This window comes from Drosophila grimshawi, unplaced genomic scaffold (genome assembly GCF_018153295.1).
Source record: "Drosophila grimshawi isolate 15287-2541.00 unplaced genomic scaffold, ASM1815329v1 contig_1369, whole genome shotgun sequence".
NCBI classification, from domain to species: Eukaryota; Metazoa; Arthropoda; class Insecta; order Diptera; family Drosophilidae; genus Drosophila; species Drosophila grimshawi.
This window is the reverse complement of record NW_025062891.1, coordinates 1,814,083-1,832,393: the sequence shown is the minus strand read 5'-3', so window position 1 is coordinate 1,832,393 and position 18,311 is coordinate 1,814,083. Positions and strand designations below refer to the sequence as shown.

General features: G+C 36.2%; 4 protein-coding genes across 4 annotated transcripts; 1 reads left to right on the top strand and 3 right to left on the bottom strand.

Annotated features, from left to right (window-relative positions):
* Positions 1 to 362: 362 nt before the first annotated feature.
* LOC6561117 (serine/threonine-protein kinase Genghis Khan) lies at positions 363 to 6,986 on the bottom strand. The gene is made up of 11 exons (XM_001987054.2): positions 6,862 to 6,986; positions 5,717 to 5,938; positions 5,381 to 5,652; positions 2,385 to 5,306; positions 2,046 to 2,322; positions 1,552 to 1,980; positions 1,275 to 1,481; positions 1,018 to 1,203; positions 860 to 953; positions 598 to 794; positions 363 to 520 (listed from the first exon to the last, which is right to left on the bottom strand). The coding sequence occupies exons 1-11, from the start codon at positions 6,890 to 6,892 to the stop codon at positions 420 to 422; spliced, it is 4,938 nt and encodes a 1,645-aa protein (XP_001987090.1). The 5' UTR covers positions 6,893 to 6,986; the 3' UTR covers positions 363 to 419.
* Positions 6,987 to 7,359: 373 nt separating this feature from the next.
* LOC6560877 (catenin delta-2) lies at positions 7,360 to 12,668 on the bottom strand. The gene is made up of 4 exons (XM_001987053.2): positions 12,574 to 12,668; positions 10,419 to 11,281; positions 9,217 to 9,773; positions 7,360 to 9,124 (listed from the first exon to the last, which is right to left on the bottom strand). Exons 2-4 carry the CDS (start codon positions 11,255 to 11,257, stop codon positions 8,148 to 8,150), a joined length of 2,373 nt encoding a protein of 790 aa, XP_001987089.1. The 5' UTR covers positions 11,258 to 11,281; positions 12,574 to 12,668; the 3' UTR covers positions 7,360 to 8,147.
* Positions 12,669 to 13,441: 773 nt separating this feature from the next.
* On the top strand, positions 13,442 to 15,723 carry LOC116805037 (cofilin/actin-depolymerizing factor homolog). The gene is made up of 4 exons (XM_032734748.2): positions 13,442 to 13,628; positions 14,917 to 15,107; positions 15,239 to 15,344; positions 15,410 to 15,723. Exons 1-4 carry the CDS (start codon positions 13,626 to 13,628, stop codon positions 15,554 to 15,556), a joined length of 447 nt encoding a protein of 148 aa, XP_032590639.1. The 5' UTR covers positions 13,442 to 13,625; the 3' UTR covers positions 15,557 to 15,723.
* A 347-nt stretch (positions 15,724 to 16,070) lies between these two features.
* LOC6560875 (60S ribosomal protein L38) lies at positions 16,071 to 16,499 on the bottom strand. The gene is made up of 2 exons (XM_001987051.3): positions 16,433 to 16,499; positions 16,071 to 16,369 (listed from the first exon to the last, which is right to left on the bottom strand). Exon 2 carries the CDS (start codon positions 16,367 to 16,369, stop codon positions 16,157 to 16,159), a length of 213 nt encoding a protein of 70 aa, XP_001987087.1. The 5' UTR covers positions 16,433 to 16,499; the 3' UTR covers positions 16,071 to 16,156.
* Between the last annotated feature and the right edge of the window lie 1,812 nt (positions 16,500 to 18,311).

Here is an 18,311-nt window from a genome sequence, read left to right as displayed (position 1 = left end):
AAACAAAACGATGTTTAAATTACGAACTTTGACTAAGCAAGCAACTAGAAAAATGGCTCTTTATAATTTTTATTGGAGTATTATTTTAGAGGCCATTCCTTAATAATGAAAAATGTTGAAAATCGGTTCAGCTTTTTTATGATTGTGAATTTTTGAACCAAGCCATATCTCATTTCAAGTAATTTCTGTTGTTCATTTTGACTAACCCCTGCATGAATTTGCAGATCCATTCAAGGAATTAAACGGACCGCTTGCCTCTCAGAGTTTCACTACATAAACACCAGTGTCTATCTTTAATCATGACGATTATCTTCAAGTTCTGTATTTATATCTTATAAATAAAATCAATAAACATGCAGAAATGAGATTTGACAAATTTTATTCGACAATAGGGGTTAAATTAATATGAGTATTACAAGTTAATCGATATTGTTTAGGTCATCAAAAAGCAGTGTCCCAATTGGGCTGGGAGTCCTAGAGAGCATGTTATCATTACCGAAATCCTCAGAATTGCCATCAGCTGCAAAAGTTAGATTTTGAGAAATATTTATTTTATCTTAAATGCGTAGAATGTTTATAACCATTTCTAATACACACCTTGATCCAAAAAGTTGGACTTCCTTGTTTGGTTTACGGAATTTATCGAAGTTATGAGCGACTTGCTTGTGTGCTCGGCTGTCTCCAAAGTGGTTGGCAAGTCTAGTAAACGCTGATTTTGAATACCATCTCCAGGACCCATATGGGAAATATGGTTGAAATTCGTTGGACCAGATATCATTTTTGACCTTCGATCACTGAAATAGTGTTCATAAAATAATAATTACGTAAATCCTATATATAAGTGATGTTGTTTACTTACCTTTTAACTGTTTTGTTTATTTCTCTAATAGAAAATCTACGTTTAATATTGCTGAGTCCCTTTTGGTCACCATCACGATGCTGCAATAGTCCCTCTATATAGATATCATATATTTGATTAATCAACATCATCAAGTACAAGATATAAGTATAACATACTTGTGTGAATATTTGCCAAGTAAACAATCAACGGTGTATCATTGATGGATGTTAAAACAACGTTGCCAATATTATTCAGAGGAAGCGACTGTTTTATACCAATTGATTGAACCCACTCAGACGTTTGTGTATTGAATATATCCAAATGAGTCTCTGAGAATACCAATAAATGACCATCGGAATATGCTACAAGCAAATAGACGATTCATTACTCATAAATAGATCAATAATATAATATTATAAATAAATATACTTACTTATATAAGTAGGGAAAGCCGGATACATTATTTCTCTATCGCGTGATTTTCGTCCTTGTAGATCCACATATATGGCTAGAGTCTGGAATACCAATAGGTATTCGCCAAAGGTTCCAACGGTTGGGGACAGTATTTCAATTACTCGAACAGCATCAACGCCCGAATAATTTAAAAATGCACATAACTGATTCTCGGGATGAACGAGAGCTAATATAAAAAAATAAATTATATATATATATATATATATATATATATGTTCACAGTTTAGTTAACTTACACATTGCTGTTGCTTCGCCCCTCAAAAAGTATGCCGTGAATCCGCTCTGATGGGCAACAACCAGTCGCATATCCGACAATATCTGCAGATGTTGGGCCAAATATCCGATGGTAAACTCACAAGTCTTTTGGTGTCTAGTGCGCGTTCGATTTATTTCGTAGACAATGATTTGCGTGTGATTGTTGGGTCGTTTCAATGCAATTATGAATGAATAAACAATACTCGGATAACGCCGAATTATGCCGGTGCAAGCAGATATACAGTTTTTAGACTCTATGACTTTGATCCATTCGACATCGCTGGCCTCCAATGCTCTTATCGGTAGCAGCCTCAAATGGCGTTGTTTACCACAAAGAATTACAATAATCTGCTCCTCTTCCAAATACCATAATTGCAGAATCTTCTTCGTTTCGCCAATGCGAGCAATTTCTATCAGACAGAAATAATAATAATTGAAACATGCAGCAATTTAATGTGTTTATAGATAGACTCACCATACTGATCCAAGTTGAGATAGAACAAGCCATCTTCAGTTCCCAGCAATATTTGATTAGCATAAGTTATAACAGAACACAGTGCGTTGCGTATTATCGATAAGGTATTATCCAATATTTCATTGACTTTGTAAATGGCCGTGTTTGGTAAATTATTTCGCTTTAAAATTCGATGAAGTTCACCCAATGCAATGACCCATTTTGATTTCTCCGACTCATTATCGGCCAGCATTAAAGTGCATAACGAGATTCCCCCCTCAATAAGGGCAGTTTTAATCTGCAACCACAAACGAGAAGTGTGTTTAATAATGTTTAGATGCAAGTAAGTTGAACTCATACCTTAAAAATACATGGTACATCCTTTTTAGCTGCATGAATTACATCACTTTCGCGAACGCTGCCAACTGAAAATTCAGGATCACGCATATCCAGCACCTGCGACACACTTACACTCGGCAAGGCACAGCGATCCGTGGATATGTCGTACAAGAACAACTTGAAGTCACAAACGACAACGAATTGGCGTATCCAACCACGCTTGATGACACCCGATTTGGGCACCTTGACATAGCCTTCATAGGCGGTGCCAATGCCCCGTGTCGGATCAATGCCCAGGGGCCGTTTCGTCTGATCCATGGGCACGGGACACATGGTCGGCACTCGTTGACAGCATACCGTGTGACAGGCAAATCCGCATATTTCACAGACAACGCCTTGTCGCGTCAGTCCCACCATTAGCGATGTGCAATGATTGCATTTGGTTGGACTACTGAAAGTGCGTACAAGAAACTGATGAATTGCTGTATTGCTGCTCGGTTTCTTTTTCGATTCCTCGTAGGTTAAACTACTCTCTGATCTAATGTCATCATTCATGGTCGAATTCTTTGCGCTCAAATTATCCTTGGCGGCTTTGAGCGAATATTTTGATTCGTAGTTGAAAAGCATTCCAGTGTTCGATGTCTGAAACAGATTCGAGGCTGACGAAATGCTATCCCTGGCATCGTTGGCATACGATTCGTCGGCGTCAATCAGATCGGTGTTCATGGACATATCCTTGAAGAAGGCATTATTGTGATGCGATGCCTTGTTTAAGAACGACTCCGAATAACCACCCAGTTCCATTTTCTGCAAGTCGCGAAGTTCTACCTCCTTTTTCTTGTAGTCATACAGAATGGTATCACATCGCTTCTTATATTCACCGACTTCCTTCTGCGTGGACATCAGTTCAGCTCTCGTTTGGCTAAGTTCCTCGGCAATGAATGCCTTCGCTTGAATCTCACGCTGCAAGGCGCTTTGCAGATTCAACAATTCCATTTTATCGAGCTTTTGTGAGCGGCGATTGCGCCAATTCTTGTGATCGACAGCATTATTGTTGAGCGTTCCCACATGCTTGAGGTATTCGATTTCTTCGGTCATTTTCGTGGCCAGCGCCTGCAAATAGCTGCGGGCATCTCGCTCATCCGACACCCACTTTATGATCTCGTCCATCTGGAGTTCCCAGTGGTTGATTGCATCGCGTTTCACTTGCAGCTCCTTCAGGATTAGTATCTCATCCGCCTGGATGTCACGCAAATTTTTCGATTTAACGCTCACCTCGCTGCTCAAGCGTTGCTTCTCCTCATTCCACGTCGACTTCTCCAATTCGAAGCGCTTCTTCAGCTCCAAGATTGTTTCGGCCGAATCGGCAATCGATTCGATCGGTGTACATTTCAATTTCTCGTGTGCCTGCTGAAGCTCTTTGGAGAGTATTAAATTCGAAGCTTCCAGCTCGCTCAGCTGTTCCCGGAGTGCGTCCAACTCGAGATTGTTGCGCGCCTGCTGATGACTCAATTTCTCCGCATATTGCAATTCGATGCGTTCGATTTCGTAGGCTGCGATGCCCGATGTTATGTTTGTCGTCGCTGTGGCATCCACATTTGGTACAGATTTTCGAAAATCGTTCTGCAATTTGCGGCAACATTCTTCGGCATGTTCGCGTATCTTCTTCTCCTTGGATGCCTCGTTCACCGCATCCTCGATATGCAGTTCGAGCTCTCGCCTTGTCTTATCCGACTTGCGCAGATCGTTGCGTAGGCTATCATTTTTTTGGATTGCCGCGTCGAGTTCCTCTTCCTTGTCGCGCACCTGGCGGGAGAGCTTCTGTTTTTGGTTTCGCAGCTCGGTTAGTTTCTCGGTGACCTCCGAGTATTCCATCATTGCCGCATTGCGCTGCGCAATTGTGTCCTTCAGTTCAGAGTCCTGACTCTGCAGACGTTCCATTATCTCATTATATTTAACGGTCAGTTCGTTCTTTTCATGCTTTGTTAGCACTAACTGTTCGGTCAATGCCTTAAATTGTTTGTTGAGAGATTCGTTTGATTTTTCAGATTCTTTAGACATGGTCAGTTCAGTGGACAGCGGCGAACTGTCGAGCGACATTTGATTTTTATTGTCAGGCAGCAGATCGGCACCGGCGGTTCTTGAGTCTGTGCTGCTGCAGTTCTGCGAGAAAGTGAACCCAATGAAGGGCAAATGGAAGCCAGAGAATGCCGGATTCGCTGATGGAGGTATGGAATCGGTTAATCTCACATCATTGTCGTCCACATCAAAATTGGATGTGTCGGTTGGACTTGAGACTTCCGGTATATAGGGTGCCAGACCAGATCGAATATTCTTCCAATCGATTCCATCGAACCATGTGTGATCCATAAAATCCCGCAATCCCCGCTGACCGAGTCGGTTCTCGGGTATACAGATTAGCTTGGAAAGCAGATCCTTGGACGCCTCCGATAACTTGCAGTGCGTCGCTGTATCTTGTGACGGTAGATTAAAGCAATTCTGATGATTCATTATTTTGCCGTATGTCTCCACGAGACTCTCGGCATAAAAGGGAGTTTCGCCATACAGCATTTCGTACATACAAACGCCCAGGGACCACCAGTCACATTCTGTGCCATAACGTCCCTTGCCATCCTCCATTGCCCTCAAGATCTCTGGCGATATATAGTCGGGTGTGCCGACTGCAACATTCGACTGAACTGTGCCATCTTTATCTAATCGCAGGCACGATCCAAAGTCGGCCAATCGTACGTGGCCACGTTTGTCCAACAGAACATTGTCGGGCTTTATGTCCCGATGCACATACTTGAGCTGATGAATGCTGTTTATGGCCAATATCATTTCGGTGATATAAAACTTGGCCATGTCTTCGGGAAGTTTGTCCTCAAATTTGCTCAATAATGTTAATAAGTCGCCACCGCAATAATAGTCCATAACCAGGTACTACAACAAAATGAATATATAAACAATTGTTTACTCATCTATATCGGGATCTTCATCGGGACGAGAGAACATACCAAATTGATATTATCCTGAAAAGCGTAATGCAAATTTGTTATCCATTGACGATCACCAAGGACGAGGACATCTCTTTCCTCCCGAAAACATGCTGTCTCCGCACGTTTCAACATCTCCCATTTGTTCAGGATTTTCATTGCGAAAATGTTTTCCGAGGAAAGCATGCGAACAACGCAGACTTCCCCAAATGCTCCACGTCCAATTATTTTTAATATTTCGAAATCTTCGCGAGTCAATCGCAATTTGCGGACAATGTGGACAAATGGTTTAGCTGAAGGGCCAATTATTTTTAATTAGTCTGTGTTTTAATTGGCAAATTATCATAAATTGCTTACCAAGCTTGAGGAAATCGGAAACACTCTTTTCTCTGCGAAGCGATGAATTTGTGCACTCATCATAAAGTAGGATAAACGTATCCAATAAAGCATCCATTGAGAATTGATGCCGCTTGAATTTATCCTCCAAGTTGAAGCTTTGCAACATTTTGTCGCCATCTGGTTCACTTAGTAGGGATCCCAACAGCTCGAGCCTCTTGTTGCAGCTCAATGTGAGCAGATCTGGCGAAAAAATATCAGAAATTAATACCAATTTTCAATTGTTTATGTCTACGATTTACACAAAGTCAACAAAGTAGTATGTTTACAGAAGGGTTGGATTAAATACTGTAAACTTATTGTGTATCAAACATAAATAAATATAATTAATAAATCAATAATAAAAATAATCAAAATTCAAAATGCTCAATATTATCAAGAACTCAAAACTTTGGCTACAGTAGAATTCGAAACCTTTGCCTTGTCGTTGAATTGGGAAGTTCATTTGAAATGTGTCACAAATTTTCCTTGGAGAATGCACCCCCAGGGAGGAATATTATATTGGGAAGGTCACACTTTTCTACATGGTTACATATTATATGAGCCCAATTTTACTTATACTACGCCCGTCTTTCTATATATATTGTCTCCGAATAATACATTTCCTTAGAGATGGATTTCACTTTGGAAAGGAAATTATGTATGAGCAGCATTCAACTTATAAAACTGAAATTATAATTTAAAGGCAAACATTTGGCCCGAACAATGCCGGGTAGCACTACACACAAATATATGTATGTAAAGTAAGAATACATATGTATGTACACATATATCTTTTACACACAAGTAAATACGTTCATCTTTGCAGACGTTCGTACATACAAATGTATAAGTGCTTATGTTCTCGTAGAATTTATTGCATCTTTACACATTTGTATGTATTTCCAAAACGTCTATTTAATTTTGCTTGCACGTATCAGAATAAATACACATACATATCCACAACATGCATACATATACAATAGTGAATGAGCACATATATATATATATATACATACATATATATAAAGGGAATAAATATGCATGCAAGACTATACATTTACACTAAACGTTTCCGAAAATAAGTAGATAATGTGCAACTACTTATCAACTTTGAATTTATTTACCACCGAGCTCAGGCAATGTGTCATAATCCATTTTATGAATGTTTGTTTTGACAAATCATATCCACAAAGCAGTCGAAAAACAATGTAGAAGCCGACTTATACTGCCAGGGATGGAACTTGCCATTAAGCATTCGATATTCACAGTTGACCTGAAAACTCGTCGATATAATTAAATCGATTATTTTATAGAGCCGATAGTAAAATACTAGGCCCTGTCAGACATGTTCCATATTTCACACGTTTTCGATAAGTGAAATCAATTCGTTTTTGTTTAAAAAAGATGTCGAGTATAAGAGAATTATGTTTGAGTATCTGTGAATCTATTTGAAAACAAATTTCGAATTAAAAAGGAGGGGTTCCGTATGAATTAGCACTGAAATTTGTACTTCCTTCTAAATGTTAGTGAAGACAATTTTTAGAGAGGTTGTCAATTTATTGACGACCCTATTTAAAGAGCAAATATTCCCGGCTATTAAAAACGAAATAAATAAATCTACACGAATAATCTTATTTTATTTTGTAGTCAAATGCATATATAGGTGTGAAATAAATGACACCTCTTACAATTATTTTAATCGATGCTATAAAATCTTAATGCATACATATGAATAAACGATGAATTTTTAATACAATAACTTAGGAAACACAAATTTTTATTTTCTTTTTTTTTATCGGGGTTTTATACTTATTCCAAGGGTTTTTGGGCATTCGGCAGAACTCCATTTATTTTTGTATATGAACGCAAAATAAAAAAATCATTTATTCATCATTTACGATTATATTATCTGTGCAATAAAATGGCTCGTAGAACCCAACCAAGATATTTTTCAACATATAAAATTAAATTTGGGTTTGCATAATGTTACAAAATGTTCAAATGGTTCGCCATATTCTTAAAGAATTAAACAAATGATGGGTTTATTCAAGCCAAACATTCTTTTCCACACATATAATAAATTTTTTTAAATTGCGTTGATATGTATATTAAGTTTTCATTTCAATCAAATTGCTTGAAATTGTAAATTGATGTATACTATATATGATGATGACACTCGAAATGGAACAACTAGAATTTCGAATAAAAAGATAGAAAAGAAAAAGAACACTTTTCTTATTTTGAAAACTATGCCAACTGTTCGTACAACTAGCGCCTTACCTTGGAAAAACTATAAAGCCCCAGAGTAAAACCACAAATATTTTGTCAGCTCTCGATAATTTCAAGAGTTATACTATATAGTGAGTATGTATCTATAACTAATAAAATAATTAACAAACAAATATACACTTTATAATTGTTTTCGAACCATTTCCGACAACAATGCTGAATCGTTGTTGGTGATGACAGCTCCTCCTCCACCTCCTCCTCCACCACCTACTCCTCCTCCAGATGCATCCTTATTTCGATAGGATGCCGAATTCGGGACACGCTGAATCGTTCGATCCTCGTAGCGCGTTCGTCCCTGAGATGCCATTGGTCTATTAAGTGTATTGTTAGCATTATTTGGTGAACTTGGCGGGGTGCTGTGTGCTGCAAAATGTTTATTAACAAAATCCTGCTCCTTCCATCCATTCTTTTTATAGACCTCGCGCAGCTCGTGATGCTGCCACATTGTGTACAGCACCTGACTGGCAAACTTGATCACACAAGTCGTATATTGTTCCTTGCGTCGGGTTATATTCATTAGCCTATCCACACCTCCGGCATCCAAAAGGGATCGTGCGAATTCTGGATTCTTTTTGATGACCTCATTGATTGTGGCCAATACGGCTGTGATGGTGTCGTCGGACGTATTTTGGTCATGCTGCGCATTGCCGGATGGCAATTTCTGGACCAAATCACGCATTGCATACTTGCCGATCAACTCCTTGTTCCTTTGGTCGATAGCAAGATTGCGCAATGCAGTCGCAACTGCACAAACGACACGATCCACTTCCATCCGCAAGAGTTCGACGAGTATCGGAAGTCCTTTCTCCTTGCGCACGGTAGCGCGAATATCAATGCTCGGCTGCCAATAGCAAGCGGATAAATTCTGTATTGCGCCAGCAGCGGCTTCAAGTGTTTCCGGATTCGAACAACTTTGCAGTAGCGAGAGATAGAATTGCACCACTTCCGGTTGCCAAAGCTGTTCATATCCCTTGTTTGTTTTATTATGGGTTCCAGCATTCTTTGCATATTCGGTGGAGAATATGTAGTCCTGTTGCGACTCACTTAAGGCCACATCCTTCTTTTTTTTACTTGTTCCAAAACAGCCCAAATTTTCGCCTGCAAAATCAAAATCAATATATATATTTATATATATTAACAAATAAAAACAAAAACAAATAATATAAGAAAAAAAAAGTATACGTATTTACCTTTGGAAGACGATGGAACCGCCCTCTCTTGTATAATGAATGGATGTTTGTCGTAATTGGGATCCTCAACTTCCTGGCATCTATACGATAGATTGCGAAGAATGCAAACGCAATTCTCAACGGTCTTATTACCAATGTTATTCTTCTCAATGGAAGATCGCACCACGTAGAGCAGAGACTCCACCAGGTGCTCGCAGTTACGAAGGCATTCTCGGGCATGTTCTCCGGCCGAACTGACGTTGCGCAGTACGCCGGATGCATTGCGAAATACTGTTGAGAAACATGTCTCGCCGCAGCAGATGGGATCCCAGCCCGAGTGCGGTTTTATAATGTTACAAACTATAGCAGCCAGCGCTTCATCAATAATTGACCGTTTAATATCCTCACACGAGGACATATTCCATAAGACTCCGGTCACCAATTCCTTGACCTCCGTCTCTTGCGATCGGCATAGCAGATGCACCAATGCTTCGATTCCGCCAGCATTCTTTATGCCACGCTTATTCTCATCATTCTGGCGTCCATATGACAAATTGCGCAAAGCGCCGCAAGCATTTCTATTTAAAATAATCCATTTAGATTTCAAATTAAAATATAATAACCATTTTCGATATGTAAACAAAATAAAAATTATTAAAATTAGGTATGCGTTATAGATCGTGCTTGATCATGATCTGAATATTTTTGGTATAATACAATTCAATCAATTGTTCGCTCACGAGTCGCGGACGGGACGATTAAAATCAAGGGGAACGATCATTGCTGAAAGACATGAACTGATTATAAGCGAAGCACGAAAACCAAAAGGGGAGAGAAACAAATGTCTCCATCTCTTTTCGTCACGAGCATGCTACGAGCCTGGGGTAACGGTAATAAAATGTTATCTTCTCTTTTGTACGTTGAGTGTGTTAGCGATCGCTTCGTGTTAGTCAATCAAAGCACGTAAACAATACCGGAGATGTGTCGAATCGTTTTGAATTAGTTCATTTGAACTACTCAGTTTACTCATTTTTTTTTACTTAGTTGTAAAAACTTCATTACATTTTTGAAAAATGGGGAAAAAAAATATAAAATAAACAGACAATTTTTAAGAACATTTCTTTGCAAAGGAAATGGGAAAATATTAACATTTTCCATTGTCAAAACACTTATTTGACCTAGTGTATGTCTATAACAAATATCAAAAGATAACCAAAACTTACTTATGAATATCTGGGGCATCGTATGACAACAATCGTATTAATGGTGGTATTCCTCCCAATGTTCTTGTCCGCTGTTTGTTGGGATCATCCATGTAGCACAAGTGCTGCAGATATGCAGCAGCATTTGCTTTGATCGCATTGTTAGGATTGCTGAGAAAGCTAATTACTTCGGATAGGTTTGGGTCGCGCCATCGCATTGTTGAGCACAGATCACTGTCGGAGCCACCGATGAAATCCTCTTTGTCAGCGATTCGGGGCGGCACCGTGTTCAGTGAGTTTGTGGCAAATGGTGTCAATTTGAAATCACCTTGGCCCTCAACAAAAGAGCGACATTGCGAATCGATAGCTGATTCGGATCCATTTAGATTATTGTCAAAGGGTCGCGTTGCAAACTGTTTCATATTTGCACTGACGCCCGGCAAGCCGTAATTGGCAGCATCCGATGTATAGCCATAGGGTATTGCCGGCTCGTCTGTGTAATGGGGTTCTACCATGCCACAGGGCGGTAGGCCAGGTATTCCAAAATCGGGTGCTTCATCGAATTGTGGAGCTTGTATATATCTGACGGTCGGGACCAAAGTATGTCCCTCCATACCCGGCGGCATGCTCACCTCTTGAGTCGATGTCTCGATTTTACTTTGCGACCCAATTGTCGAGCAGTGCGGAGCTATACGCGTAAGAGTTCCCATGCCCGTCGGCTTCGATATATACAACGGTGCATTTGTATACCCGGCTGCTGTGTATTGCTCGAAGTTTTGAAAAGCCGTGTATTGGGTCTGGACATGACCCGTTTCCGATACCAGCGACTGCTCAATATTCGAATTTTGTTGCGAATTCATCTTAGACGTAGTTCTCGAAATCTCCTGCAACAAATGAAGTAAATCAAAATATTTATAAAAACGTATACAGATAAAAATAATAATAATAAGAATAGCCTTTTACCACTTCCGCTCACATTTTCCAATAATGTAAAATACATATTTAATTAAAATATTATATTGAAAATGCAATACTTATGAGTGAAAGGAAACCTTTATTTTATTCATTCTATAACTCGGCTAAATCCAAAAAAATTTATAAATATCGCACATATCTTAAAGTTTAAAATTTTATATATATTCTGAAGATCATGAATATTGTACTGTTTTACTATCAACCCCATATCGGAAAATTTGTAGTTTTATAGAGTTTACATTTCAAGTATCAGTTTTCATCTTAACGATGAAGTCCATTGCCTTAGGGAAGTGTCTAAGAATTAGGGGGTATCTTATCGTCGACCAACTTTCCTTGGGTTTGCAAATACCATTTATTTACTCGGTGAAGAAAAGAGCAACTTACAATTGAAAATCAACTTAAAATTTTAATTTTTAATTTTTTTTGGTTTTTTATTTTTGTAGCCGCTAAACTATGATTTTATCAAAAAAGTTTGGTCGAATTACTTTATGAGTCACTGTAAATTGTACATTGTCAAGCGATGTACAAATGTACATATATTCGTATTCCAGCAGATTTTACATACATACACAGAAGGCCACGCCCCTTCATGTAATGTACATATGTACATGTTTAGATAAATAATATGCATATAGACAATTGTGCATGAGTATGTACAGACATACTTTGCAATTGATGTAACTATTTACACAAAGAACAATTATTACAAATGTATAAATGCTTAAACACATACAATGTATAAAAGGAAAATAGTTAATTAATGTATTGTAATTACTTCAATTGGTTTGAGTCATTTGATACGTACTTGAATAAAGCGGGTTTTAGAAACTACACGTAAATACACAGTATGTATAAATACATATATTTTTACTTACATACGTACAAATGTACATGCTAAGAAATATCGATTTTTCACAGTCACTCTTTTGTATGAATGCATGTACATACAAATTTACCAGCTAACCATTATTTTTGCATTCAAATACTTTGGTGTCTTAAGTTAAGTGTGATATTTTTGACACAGCTTGTGCATTGTTTATAAATTTGAATATGTTTCATTTTACACACACATACACATAGAAATACACACGTATGTATTATACATGTATAAAGATCTATACAAATTATGCACTTGTATCTTTATTTTATGTTCAACGTACTTTTAAGTACAGTTTTGATTAGGATTGATTCAGTTACCCACCTTAGAAGTACCAGTAAGATATGTTTATATACATATTTTTTGAAAAAACGACACGAATCTAGATCTGAGTTTAAGCCTCCTCGAACAATACTTTGGCAATATTATTTTTTTTTTGCATACTTATTCAAAATCGGAGTTGGTCCAAGTAAGTGTTTGGTTACTTCACGTGAACCAATAAAATTAGCGCCGATATTGGATTATGGAATATGGAACATGCAAGAATATGTATGGATACCTTTAGAAATATATTATGAAAAACTATAGTCTAATATATAAGTGCACCCAAAAAGTTTCAAACAAGGTGAAAATTAACGTAGAAATATTAACTTATATATTAATATATATATATTAATAACACTGAAAAGTCAACCATTCGGAATGGTTCACATGCTTGTGTACTTTTGAATTTAGCTATAACACGGCACAGTAACATTTCAATTTTATAAATTATAAGTCGTTAAAATCAACTTAATTAGAAAGTAGCAGTTAGCCTTTCAATGACAGAATAACCAAAACTATTAACAACTGATTGCAATTCCACGCATGGTCACTTTTCAGACAGATTTGATAGATTTTAGCAAACGCAGTCAGAATAATTTTTGGTAGTTTGTGTTAATTGAAATTTTATGAAAACGTGAAACATCGATTGTATCCTAGATGGATCTGCAACCGATTATAAGAAATATCCTTCATTTTGTTTAAATGTCTACAAAAAAAATTAACGCAAAGTATTCAACTTAATTTGTAAATGTTGTTACAAAAGTTGTTTCGATTCGAATGTTCCCATTTGTTTTTGACGTTGAGTCGCCTAGGCCTGAAGCGTCATATTTGTCGATTCGTTTCAACTGAGGGAAATATATCGCATACGATTTCGATCAGAGGAGCAACTCATGCGTAAATCGATGCATTGGAACCACCACCCAAATTGATTAGTCCGGTTGTTCGTTGCGGTCGAAAGGCTAAATAGTATTTGTGTATTATACTTATACATACACAGATTGCAATTGATTTTCAAATTTAATAAAAGTACTCGCATTCTACAGAAAGAGAAAATGGTAAGGGCATCTAGCGTAATTTATTACTTACATATCAAATTTAACATTTAATTTTAAGAGATGTGTATATATGCACATGTATGTCTACAGACATTCGTGTATGTACATACATCGTGCAGAAAATACGATGATTCATTTACACATAAATATGTATGTACATACATGGATTGGCAACGGTTCGCTATACACTAAAAATATTTTTAATTGCGTTAATGTACATACATATATATACGTATATATATGTACATATATTTTTATATGAATCCAGAAAAGGCCGACTATATATGTATGTGTGTGTAATAATGATTTTAGAGCATAGAGAGCCAGCAATAATCCAAATACATATAAATATATATATATATGCTCGTATGTATACATATAAAATGTTGTACGTACATATATGTATATTTATGGATACATGCATATGTATCAAGTATATGTATTATATATACATACACGGGGGAATTAGTCAGAACAGGCTGAGTAATATTCGGCATACATATGTATTTAATTCCAAAGATATCAATATGTGCGGCGGTTACGTACATCCGCCAGTAGGCGAAGATGTATATATATATATATAAACATATATATGTACGTCTGCGTGCATATTTTTTGCAGACGTATTGTTGCAGGTGCAAATTAGATGTAACTTTCTATGGAATATGTATAAAAATATATACATATATATATATATATGTGTATTTATGCGTACAAATCAAAATTTTCTCAAGTGTATGCATGTGGCTGTGAGTGAGTGTGTGTGGGTAATGCCGATTACCTTTGCACAAACGTACATTTGTATGTCCATATTTGGTAAGCATTTCGCAAATTGCAAACAAAGATGTAAAAAAAAAAATGAGAAATTTGTTTATGTACATTTGTATAGAGATTGATGAGTAAATTATTCCAAACATACTTATCGTATGTATATATACATATATATATATATATACAAACTTAAAACACGTTTTGCCGGCAAATTTTACTGTACAATTACAACTACATACACAATTTTTTTGCATATGTTGTATGTATGTATACCCTGTACCCATTCCAAACGGTTGAAGGGGTGTTTTAAAACGTGCAAATGTGTGCGCAACTTTCACGAGAAATTTCTGTTGCTATAAAATATATGTATATATATTCAGCATCTATATATACCGTATGTCTGCAACTCTTTAGCTATCGATTTACTATTTATTTTCCATTAGACAAACAATAATTTTCTTATATTTGGTTAAAAAAAACGCTACTATTTTTAATTTATTATTATTATTGTTAACAGGCTTCTGGAGTTACTGTATCGGATGTATGCAAAACAACATACGAGGAAATCAAAAAGGATAAAAAACACCGCTATGTTATTTTCTACATTCGCGATGAGAAGCAAATTGATGTTGAAACTGTTGGTGACCGGAACAGTGAATACGATCAGTTTCTAGAAGATATCCAGAAGTGCGGACCTGGAGAATGCCGGTAAGAAATCACAATCCATAAAAGTCTTTAATCCGACATAAATTACAATTGCAAAATATAGCTTTCATATATATATATATCATATATATATTTTACTTTAATAATTTACATGTTTGTGTCTTTATTTTCAGATATGGTCTATTCGATTTTGAATATATGCACCAATGCCAAGGCACGTCAGAGAGCTCAAAGAAACAAAAGTTGTTCCTCATGTCATGGTGTCCCGATACTGCTAAGGTATTTTAATTTTTTTCTTTTTAATATTTGCCCAACATATTAACGCTCCTATCTATGTTTTACAGGTTAAGAAGAAGATGTTGTACTCGAGCTCCTTTGATGCTTTGAAGAAATCATTGGTCGGCGTCCAAAAGTATATACAAGCTACTGATCTATCAGAGGCTTCCCGTGAAGCTGTCGAGGAGAAGCTTCGTGCTACTGATCGTCAATAGACTGCAGGAACAACACATAAATCTCTGTGCAGCGCATTTTAAATTACAAAAATATTAACATGCATGTATCAGCGATTTACAATTTGTATCCGGTCAAGATCGCCAATTTGTATGAGAATTTTCTACATAATTTGTATTTTCAGTATAAATAAAGAAAATTAAAATGACAACTTGAGTACCAATCATTTAAGGGAATGTTTGCAAGCATATTAAAATTTTTACCCAGGTCTTTTTAAAAGGAGGAAAGTTATACTCATAGTCAACGCATAGCGAGTTTTATGACTGAAAGCTTTACTTGCTCAGTTCAATATTGGTATAAATAGTATAATATTTTTGACTGGATAGATTGGGCTCTGGAATGAAATCATTTTTGGAAAGCAATTGCGGCGGGTGAAAAAACAAACTATCATTCAAAAACAAATGTCGCCTTCACTAATAAGAACTTTTCAGCAAAATGAACCATTTTATGAATTTCTCACAATTTTTAAACAGGCAAATAAAGATCCCATTAATATATATTTTACATCTTGTCCATGTGTTTTATTCCATACAGAACATATTTTTAAAGATAATGCCCGAAGAAGATAGGTTAAGACGCGTCTACTTGACTTCCTTCACCTGCAGACCTGGTGGCAGGGACTGCTTGATTTTGTCGGCCTTCTCCTTGTCTTGGACCACAAGCGTGTAGAGGAAACGTGAGCAACGGATCTTGAACTTGGTATTCGTTGGGTTCTTCTTTATTTTGACAGCACGAGCATCGGTGCGCCGAGCTTTGTTCAGAAAATCCTTCACTTCCTTGATTTCACGTGGCATCTGTGTGGAAATATATTGCGTTACTAACATGAATCCCACAATTAATCGGCTATTTTTACTCACGTTGTATTTCTTATTTACAAAACCAAGAAAAATACAACACGTATTTTACAGACCAATATTAAAAAGGAAAGGAAAGAGATGGGTTTTGTCACCTTCCGGTTGTCAAACACAGAGTTGATCAGCAAATACATATAGTTATCGAAATATCGTCAAAGTGAGAAAATCTAAAATGGAATGAAACACCTTTAAAGATGCTTCAGCAAATCATCAAATTGTCAATATATGTTTTTAAAATTTAAAGTTAAATTTAGTATTTAAATCAGCTTACATTATTATTATTAGTTCTAAAATATCTAAATTTTACCGAACATAGGGTTTGTCACTTTAAGTTGGGCATATAAGAAATGATAAAAGAGTTATTACTTTTAAAAATCGTTTAAGTTTGGAATAGGTTATGAATCTGGAAATTTCGCAACTCCAAGTGGAGTTTTTGGTTTAGAATTTGTGCATTTATTCCAGACAAAATTCGTGCTCTTAACTGAAATGCACAATTTTTGAAGATGTGAGAACATCATTTTAAAAATCATTGCTTTGGAAACCAGGTAGGTTTTATGGGAGTGTAATATGTTCAATGGTTATATTTAAATAGATTTTAAAATCGAAATTTGTGTTTTTAATTTGAAGAGGGAATGCGACAAGTACTCATTGGTCGGAACCAAGTACTATATAATTAAATTTCAAGAAGAATAGAATTGAGATAGACGATATATCGATAGTTTTCCAGGCCATGTTTGTGTGTACATATGTAATTATTAGAATACAGTGGATATACATATTTCCACAGTGAAAAAAGAAAATCTACATGAAACTAAAAGATAATTACAATTGATATCTGACTTATCACAAATTGTGGGTCTACCATTTTATTTATATGTGTACGCCAAGATTACAACGAAAGAAACGATGTGTTTGCATAGTTTTGAACAGATATGTGCATGCGTACATACATATATAGGTGTAAACTAAAAATTGTATTTTAATTTGATTGGCCGGCAATTAATGTATTTTGTATATATAAACTGATGTTATATGTGCTTAAGTGTGCCCAAGCAAACACCCATAATATCCAAACAAAATGCCATATAGAAATTCGACAGAAAATATATTGATGTGTATGTAAACGGCGACGTCAGGAGTGTTCTATAAATAATCTGCATTTGGTAGGTACTCACTTCAAAATAAACAATGTAGTTACATATGCATATTTAAATTCTTCATATACATATATATTGTTAGAGTTTCGTTAAATATTCACTGAATTGGATATTCGACTTTATTAATTTGCTTATGTCGAACGGGTATATTTTTGGAGGGGAAGGCAAACCTTTGTTGCATTTTGAATTGTTAAAGTTTGTCACCTGTAAGTCGAATTCCCGATAACCTCCAGCCTATTAGCATCAATTTCCCTACGTTCAAATTAATCAACTAATTACTATATATCCAGAAAAATGCCGATAAGCTAGAGCCTTACAAACTTTATAGACTTAGATTATAAATTTGTATACTTGTTTTAAGTATGCATACAAACATATGATTTTGGGTACAAGGTCTTCACAGAAGAGTTTTATTTTCTGTGCCGAAAATTAAATACTCTTTTTAAAGTAAAAGTTAAAGGTATTAAATTAGATGATGATTAAGTCTTTTAAAATATTCAGCCGATGAGATGCAGGTGTTTTTATTAATATCTCCGCTGTCCTCCTTACTAACTTCTCATTGTTATAATTAAGTGTAAAATTGTTTGTTGGAATGTTAATGAGTTACTAATTTAATTTTAAAATTTTTAGGCAAGCAAAATATTAAAAAAAAAAACAGCACCAACATGGAGGATGGAAATCAGTCGCTGGTTCATCAGACGACAGGTCTAATCGAAAAATCGCTG